The 9776-nt window shown below is 43.9% G+C and overlaps 1 protein-coding gene across 1 annotated transcript; it reads left to right on the top strand.

The window, feature by feature from the left end:
• Nucleotides 1–5584: 5584 nt before the first annotated feature.
• LOC118123391 (transcription factor Sox-8) lies at nt 5585–9480 on the top strand. Its single transcript, XM_035180746.2, has 3 exons — nt 5585–6299; nt 6633–6868; nt 6995–9480. The coding sequence occupies exons 1-3, from the start codon at nt 5884–5886 to the stop codon at nt 7741–7743; spliced, it is 1401 nt and encodes a 466-aa protein (XP_035036637.1). The 5' UTR covers nt 5585–5883; the 3' UTR covers nt 7744–9480.
• Nucleotides 9481–9776: the final 296 nt, after the last annotated feature.

The following is a 9776-nucleotide window of genomic DNA, read 5'->3' on the forward strand; positions in this document are numbered from 1 at the left end:
ATTTGCATACATGTTTACAATATGTACTAAACTGATGCAATATTCTCTACAGCCATCCCCGGGGTCTTTGACCAGATGCCAAAGCACTAACCAGCTTTTAGTTAGGCAGTAAACCAACCCACATCGAGCCATGGCAACGACTACAGAGCAGTAATATAATACAAAACATTACACTGTGCATTCAGATGATCACAACGCACACAGCTTCTTCATGTGGTTTCGCAGTAGGTGTGCTGATGTGTTTCTCAGTGTAGTGTTTCTTTTGGAGGTTACAGACAGGCTGGAGACAGACGGACTAACTGCTGCTCATAAACATTGAAAGTCTTGGCTGCTACACCGAACGTCTAATTGGAGAATTTGATCCACTCCACCAATAATCATTTTAATAGCTTATAAATTATCCTGCAATGTATGAATTGTACACAAGAGATTTGGGTTTCACGCTGTGCTGGTGTGTGTGTGTGCCGCGCTGTCTGTGTGCACAAATATGTGTACGCACACCGCACAGTTCTTGTGCTCGTAAAAAGACGGGACATAAAACAGTGCAAATGGCTTTTTAAAATGTTTTTTATTCTTGTTTTAATTATCTGTAAATAAAAACAATCCACCACAGTTATCGTAGCGCTGTGAAGCAAAGTCCCTGCAGCCAAAGAAGTCCTCTAAATAGTCTCGCTTTTGTGGAGCAGCCGCCCATTTCCCGTAAAGTCAAGGGGTGGGCTCTCTGTACTCTCGCCGCCCCTGAGCCCTGTCCTAAATGTCTGCGTGTCCCACACCATCTAATTCACAGGCAAATTGGAGAGATGATTTATGTGAATCAAGGATAAAAAAAAAGTAGACAATGTGGAAGACTGAGCACACCGCAAGTTTTATTCGGAACATATGCCGTGAAGATGAGAGGGAAGAAAGATGGGAAGAGGGGGGTGTAGATCAGAAAATGTAAAAAAAGAACACACACACACACACACACACACACACACACACACACACACACACACACACACACACACACACACACACACACACACACACACACACACACACACACACACACACACACACACACACACACACAGAGAGAGAGAGAGAGAGAGAAACGCACTCTTGCGATAACTGGAAGAGAAGATCCACCATGAGAAGTGTCACCCCTGCTGAACATCTTAGCATTCATCCCATCATGTCAGGAAAAAAAATAAAACCAAGATGGATTTCCACTGCACATGGAAAACGAAATGGAGGTTTACTGCTCTCGAATAGTCGACCCTGCTGTTCAGCTTGGGCTTCAAACAGAAACTTTATGTCAACAGCTCAAACTATTACACACTTTACAAATGTGCACAGTCAGTGTCCTTGCACTTGTTCTCATGCGTGTTACTGAAACAGATACCTACTGACAGGCCGGGAATCAAAGCTCTGCAGAGAAGCTGGAGGGGAAACTGCCTTGTTTGGGTTTTGTTTTTTTTTCAAACCTGCTACTACAACAGCTTTCAAAACCTCTCTCTCCATAATGTCTAATTCATATGAACACACAGAACTATACAAGCAAAACCGCTGCCTCGAAAAACAGTTATGCGTCAGGGAGAAAACACAGCAAATAATCTGGAAACACTTGAGCTCTTTTTATACTCCTGACATTAAAAATGAATGTGGCTGAAGGCCAAACACACCCTGAGACGGGTTTTTTTGGGACTAATTGTTTCCTTCAGTCTCGAACACTCCCCCTTCAATCTACTCAATAGATTCCCTCCCTCTCCGTGCAACCCCTCCCCTATACGTATACTAATAGGTTTAAATAAAACCTGCAATTGGTCCAGTAAACCCCTCATTATGGTGTTTTAATAGAATGAATTTAGGATAGTGTGGGGTCAGGGGGTCAATGGGAGGGCCTAACACGGAGCAGCTGTCATGAGGGTTGGATTTGTGATTAGAACCAGTGCAGTCAAACATCCCCCGGTCCTCGACCTCGCTAAGTAGACAACCTGGAAAATACATTTGGCCTCAGACCAAAATGGAAAACATCCATGTTTGAGAGGGGGTGAGATGAGTAGAGATGGAACAGAAAGGCGGACAAGGTACATCCATTACTGAGCGTTTGCTTTAATGTGTGTGTGTGTGAACCTGACTGGAAAACCCACTGAAACAAACCTGGAGATGTTACAACACCGGCTCCTATAACTTCACCAGAGTTGGGAAATACACGTTTTGGATTCAAGCAGGATTTTTCGTAGTGGGGCTTTTTAAATTCACATTCTACAGTAACTGTAACCAGCATTTTCCTTCCAGTTGCATTGGCTGCAACTGTAAATTATGCACTAATTACTTTCTATCCGAGTGTGTGAAACCAATGATAGAAGTGGTCTGGTTGATGTGGTACAGGGGAGAAATATGGCTTGTTCGCAGCCCAGGAGCTTGTTCCACATGTGGTCAGGCCGTGGTCGGGATCGTCTGGGTGAGCGGGAGGGCATGCCAGTCTCCACAGTTCAGCAAGTTTATACTGACTCAGTGTGCAATCGCTGAGATTATTTAACAGAAATGGAGGCCTGCTGGTTGGTGTTAGGACACTGGGGCGGTTTCCACAGTTGTTTCTCATGTGGAAATGTTTGCATAAATCCTATCAGACGTCTTGTGGTGCAGAAATCCTCTCGTGCACCAAAATGGAGACTTATATATCAAATAAATGATTTGCATGCAGTATTTTGTTGGATGCACGTAACCGGCGTGTCTCCATTATGTGTTTTATTAACTTCATTCCCTTTTGGAACATCCTTCTACATCTGAGGCTCTTTTCTATACTGTACAATCCTGTGCCACTTCAACTGCTGAACACATCCCTTCAAATTACTTGGTTGGAGTAAAGAAATGAGCCTAAGTGTATTAAAACACAGAAGCAGAGACCAAAGGGGGCGAGATTCCTGCGGGTGACTGTGTAATTTAATTTTGTATGCACATTAGAAGCCAGAGAGTATAATTTACATGTGGGTTAGAAGTGACTAGGGTGCAGGAGAAAAGAACGAACATGCTCTGCTAAGGCCCTGAAGAAATCTGAAAGTCTTTACCCCGCTTCTTTCCCTTTGAGATGCCTGTTGCAAAAAAAAAAATAATCGGAAAATGAAAACCTTCCTTCGTTCTCCGGGACACTTAAGGTTCATGCGTGGTTACCTCTCCTCTGTTGCTCCTTCCTTTTCTAATCAAGAGGCTGCAGAGCCCACAAATTCTGGCCAGAGTTTCTCGCCACAATACAGGGAGGCATGGAGGGGGAATGCTGGAGTCTTTTTTATGTCTGTCTCTTTCTCTCTAGCAAGAAAACAGGACTGTTTCACTGTTTTTGGACAGGATGTGACACACAGCTGTCATTCATGCGGATTTTTCCTCAGTGTCACTCTAGCTCACATCAGAATTCCCAATAAATAATCCACAAATTAAACCCTTTTTGAACTTTGACACATCAGTTTCATTAAGTGTTATGTTTGTCAGTCCGTCGGGCAGGATGCCTCGATCCTGACTAAAGGATTTCCATGAAATATGTTGGGTGGAACAGGACTTGGGCCAGGGACACTTGATTCATGTTCAATATAGTGATTAAGAGCAGGGATTTCCATCATCACATGTGACACAAACAGAGGAAAAGATTTAATCTTTTTTAATCTAGTTAGTATTCCCTTCGGAATATTAACAGGATTAGGAAATCAATTTAATTTGTGTGTAAATTACGGTAATTACGTCTCCTGTGTTACAGCAAACTGATAAATTATTAAGTATTAACGTATTCTCATCGAGAGTGACACTATAGCCTCATGTCAGGGCGAGCAAGAGGCGCATGTAGTAACTTTCCTGAAAACCAATGTGATTGACATGTAATATGTCCAAGTAAAAGTCAAATATTTCATTTTTTAAACGTTAACGCCAAGCGTGTCAAGTTCACACATGCTCAGGCACTGACACAAAAAGATCTACAACTCCACATGTCTGAGATTTAAATGCATACATGCATGTAGAGTAAATACTTTTCCATGTGCGGAGCAGAACGAGAATGAGGCCAGACTTGTTCATGTTTGACAACTCTGCGCTGGCTGTTCTCCCTCTCTCGCCCTCTCGCTTACACACGCACTCGCACTCGCACATGCACATGCACACACACACACACACACACACACACTGAACTTGACCCAAAAGAGCTCTTCGACAGCAGCTGCAGGAAAGGAAGAGAGGACTGACCAAACCAAAACTCCGATAGACGGTAAAAATTATTGGTAACAACTTATTTTGTGTTAAAATATAAAAGGAATAGGAGCCAGACGGTCCTTTGACATTTAATAAAATGGGTTTTTTTCTAAAACCATATCGTTTATCAGAGGAAAAACATGCAAATATCTTACCTTACTGTGCAAAACCATTACATCCTCTGCAGAAATTCTGTTCTCTACCTACAACCCACAGTTTCTATCATGTTCTCTTCTCCCCTCAGCCACATGCAGCGCACATTGAGCAAAGCAAACTGCCGTCCAGCACAAACACACCTTGTCTTTTCACGGGGAGGCCGGTGATAAAAATCATCTGACAATACATCAACACAAAGACAGCATTAACAAAGGCACTGATTCAATCTACCCTCTTATCTCTTCTGCTCTTTCTAACTTCAACGTCATGAAAACAATGCTTCACTGATGGTGACAAGTGTCTGGTGGATCACACATACTGTTGGGACAAATTAACTTCCTCTTCTAAATGCAGACGATTTACCGAAGCTGTAATTGAGCTTGCACGGGTCCGACCAGTCAGAGGTTTTTGTTGTATTAGCAAAACAGCTTTTTGTCAGGAGTCAGTTCAGGTGTTTCCGAGTTATGATCATTTTTCTTTTATATTTAGTTATTTGCACTAAACACATACAGAGTAAAGATCAGATATATACAGTCATGGAGGACTTAATATCCTTTATAATCTTTAAACATGGTGACATGTTTGTCAATAGATCAGACTTGACAGGAACTATATTGTTAAAATTTGCTATTAACACATTTGTTAGTCTTTACAAAACCTTAATACTTTACACTATTGGAAATTTTCTGATTCTATTATGTAATGCACCAACTCTATCTGATGACCAGTGTTTATATAGTTCATGTTTAAATGTCAGATATTACACTTCGGTCCTCATGCCAGTGAGAAATAATCCAAATAGTTTTTGATGTGTCTTTAAAATTAAATTTTGACATTTGATATAGTCACTATATCTTGATTTTTATATATATATATATATATGAATATTCCAGTTTGGGATCAATAAGTATATATCTCTATTCATGCACTAATAAAACAATAAAACATTGAAGGAATAATTTCTGAGCTCATATATATTCCCTATCAGCTTTAGTGAGCGCAGCATCTTATTTGTCACAATTCTACAACTAGAATTAAAAGCAGACCTTTGTCACCGATGGAAGCAAAAAAAAAAAAAAAGGGAGAGAAAATTAAATGAAAGATAATGAAGCCCATTTTGAAACCGGAACCAATGGGGGGAGAGGTGATTTGTTCCAGCCAATCCCACGCGGAAGGTGGGGTGACGATTTTTAAACTCCCAACTCAAGTTGCTGTAACGCGTCGCTCCGCAGCTCACAGTGTGGAGCGCAACTTTCACGACCGCACCTCTCATGACAGCCTCGGGAAACAAGACAGACGAAGACAAACAAACAGGGGAGCGGAGGGAAAACAGCGGACTCCTGCCTACTGACATTATTAAAGGGATTTACTGCTGTGCGTAAAAAGGCGCACGGGGCTCTCTGCTGCGCGCCTCCATCCAGCGGTAACATTTGATTTGCTTCTTTTGTTTTAAATTTGGCCATTGCAGCTTGTTCTCGGATCTTCATCCCCCCTCCCCCCCGCAACAAGATGTTAAAAATGACAGAGGAGCATGACAAGTTAGGGAGCGACCAGCCCTGCAGTCCATCAGGCACGAACAGCTCCCTGTCTCAGGACGAGTCCGACTCCGACGCGCCGTTCTCCCCGACGGGATCCGACGGCCAGGGCTCCCTGCTCGCCGGCCTGGGCAAGAAGCTGGACTCCGAGGACGACGACCGGTTTCCGGCTTGCATACGGGACGCGGTTTCTCAGGTGCTCAAGGGATACGACTGGTCCCTGGTGCCGATGCCCGTGCGAGGGAACGGATCTCTGAAGAGCAAACCCCACGTCAAGAGACCCATGAACGCGTTCATGGTCTGGGCGCAGGCGGCCCGCAGGAAGCTGGCGGACCAGTACCCACACCTGCACAACGCCGAGCTGAGCAAGACGCTGGGGAAACTGTGGCGGTAAGGACACATTGGATACTGTCAATTGTTATCAGGAGAAAACAACTGTTTATCCAAAGCTCCAGATTTCTACACGTCTCCGTGTATTTCATCAAAATTAAACAAACAATATTTCTCTTAATCAGCATTGGCAATTACAGCAAAATATAACGTTAATTTTAACAAAGTTTGGGCTTTATGGTTAATGAGCTAGAAGAAGAAATCAATAAAAGAAAATCTGCATTTTTTCCCCCCCTTGATAATGAGTAAAAAGCTACTAAGTAACTTGGTTCATGCAAGAATAAGTGTAACTGAATTAATTGTCATGTGTTATAATTCTTTTCCCCCGTGCAGTTTGCTCTCAGAGAGTGAGAAGAGGCCGTTTGTAGACGAAGCAGAGAGGCTCCGGGTTCAGCACAAGAAAGATCATCCAGACTACAAGTACCAGCCTCGGCGACGGAAGAATGTGAAACCGGGCCAGAGCGACTCGGACTCAGGAGCAGAGCTGGCACATCACATGTACAAAGCTGAACCAGGGATGGGAGGACTGGCAGGGATGACCGACGGGCACCACCCCCCTGAGCATGCAGGTGTGTTTTCAAATTGAACACCAAAAAATATATCGCACAAATTTTTTATTTAAAAATAGTTTCAGGCCACTTGTTTGAATCATCTGTGTGTAACATGCTTTATTTCTGATACTGTTTTTTTATCAGGGCAGCCCCACGGTCCCCCAACACCGCCCACTACTCCCAAGACAGAACTGCACCACGGGTTGAAGCAGGATCTGAAGCACGAGGGCCGTCGCCATGTCGACAGCAGCAGGCAAAACATCGACTTCAGCAACGTTGACATCTCTGAGCTCAGCACCGATGTCATCAGCAACATGGAGACCTTTGACGTGCACGAGTTCGACCAGTACCTCCTGCTCAACGGCCACACCTCAGGCTCCTCCGGCCTGCCCGCAGACCACAGCCACGGGCAGGCTCCAGCGCCCGGCAGCTCTTACACTTCCTCATACAGCCACGCAGGCGCCAACGGGTCAGCGTGGAGTCGCAAGAGCGCCATGTCCTCCTCCTCCACCAGCGAGGTGGGCCAGCACCGACTCCATATTAAAACGGAGCAACTGAGCCCCAGCCACTACAGCGAGCACTCCCACGGGTCCCCTTCACACACCGATTACGGCTCCTACAGCAGCCAGGCCTGTGTCACTTCAGCCGCGTCAGCTGCCTCGGCCGCGGCCTCTTTCTCCAGCTCCCAGTGTGACTATACTGACCTCCAGAGCTCCAACTATTACAACCCTTACTCTGGCTACCCCTCCAGCCTCTACCAGTACCCTTACTTCCACTCATCCAGGCGGCCCTACAGCAGCCCCATCCTCAACAGCCTGTCCATGGCTCCTGCCCACAGCCCCACTGCCTCCAGCTGGGACCAGCCCGTCTACACCACACTGTCGCGACCTTAAGGGGACGAGAAGCCGTCAGTTCGCACACGAAAACTCATTCAGATTGATGCACTACTAATGAAGGACGTAAGGTGCAGGTGGAGGAGTGTGTTTGGTGGGTAGTAAGTTACCTGTGACCATTTGAACGTGAAGCAAACAAATGAAAAAAAAAGTGCCTGCTGATTTTATACAAAGTTATATTGTTGCGGTGAAAAAGACACTTAAGACTTTTTACAGGGACAAATTGTGTTGTTGGTGAGCCAAACTCCTCCATGAGGACATGTCACCTACGCCTACATCCTGTACACCCCTCATCTTTCCAGTTAAAGATTGCACGTGTGCGCACACTTGAGGTAGAGCAAAGGCCTGCCCCCGAGTTGTGTAGGAGAGGAACGGTTTTGGCCAAATTGTGATGTGGAGCAGATGGAGAAGCCGACATATTGGAGAATATACACGGGACCAATTATGTAAATTTGCAGTAAAATTTACATTAATGGCCAGAGCTATATCGCAGCACACTTGTCCATTTGCATTAGTGGATCCGTCTTAACTAAATTGCTCATATGAATCTTATAGTGTCATTTTGGCATAAAAGTCTTATGTATTTATGTTCATGCATTATTGGTTTTATTTTATTTTTTGTTCTCAAGTAGATAACACATGTAATGTGGGTTTGGTTATTTACAGTACTGTTTGGCTTGTATTGAAAACACAGTAAGTGAAGTGAAGGACAGCACGAGCTCAGTGCATTTTATATCATTCCATTGAAGAAGAATTTCCGGTCCAATTTCCACCCTTTCCTGCGTCTCCGTTCCCTATTGCAAGAAAGTGGCGCAGGACCGACGTGCACAGGACAGAACAGGTGTCTGAAAGCTATGCTTGGCAAATCGCGATTAGTCATGATCTAGGGTTAAAGGAAATGGGGTAAAATAACACCACGCACTCTGAGTGACATGTCAGCTGGACCTCCTGTATACGCGGATGGACAACGCACGCACATGTGTACGTACGTGCATCCATGTGTGTGCGTCAGGGAGATAAAGTGCAGCTCTACGCGTGAGAGAGGAGATACATATCCCGTGATATAATACACACAAGTGATACTTACGACCACTCTTATCATTTCAACTTTTTCCGTAATTTAGAGTCGGGTTTAAAGAGGAAATTACTTGTTTGAGTATTTGCCCAAATTTATCCGAGCCATCGCTCACTGCTGCAGTGTCTCGTAAAAAACAACAAAAACGTCTTTGTGCCTTCTAATGCTTATCGTCAGTATTTCAGTATAAGACATTGAATTATTAACAAACATCCGGCAGCACACAATCAGTAATCCACACCAGAAAGTCCCACAGTTAACCCGCTCCTCTTTATATCCTTAATTTGACTATATCCTGAATTTTAAATCATTCCTTGGTTTGTCATATTCTGTGAGGTGCTGTATGAGAAACACATACAGTGCATCCCGGTACAAGTTTTGTCCACAGAACCGTGTTTTTGTATATTATCCTGGTGCATAATTTGACATCATTCCTTCTAGCCTTGGTTTGTCGTGTTCGGCGAGACGCCGTATGAGAAGCACACAGAGCATCACGTTCCAGGTTCTGACCACAGAACCGTGTTTTTGTATATTATTCTGGTGTATAATTTTGAGAGAGGCTGTGAAAACTATTGTTCTATTAACTAGAGTTTCATTCACACATGCACAGCTAACCCATGCGCTGGCCATTTTTGGTTCAAAATAAAAGATACTGTTCTTGATATTTGTCTATGTCTCTTATTTGCATTCATGATTACGTTTTTATTTGGAAAGAATATGTAAAATAATAATAAATATTTGAATGGCATTGCGCTGACTACCAGCTGTTCATATGAGCCGGGTTGTTTAACATCTGTACCGTGAGCCACAGCTGTGAGGGGAGACAAGTGAGACCTGTATTATTCGCAGCTCTCAATCCTCCGAACATTTTTTCCAATTAAACCTTAACTGTAAATTTTATTGGACGCTACTGATATTAGGTGTATTTTGTAAAATACCCGTTAAATTATCCCGTTGC

Source organism: Hippoglossus stenolepis, chromosome 16 (assembly GCF_022539355.2).
Source record: "Hippoglossus stenolepis isolate QCI-W04-F060 chromosome 16, HSTE1.2, whole genome shotgun sequence".
In the NCBI taxonomy this organism is placed as follows: domain Eukaryota; kingdom Metazoa; phylum Chordata; class Actinopteri; order Pleuronectiformes; family Pleuronectidae; genus Hippoglossus; species Hippoglossus stenolepis.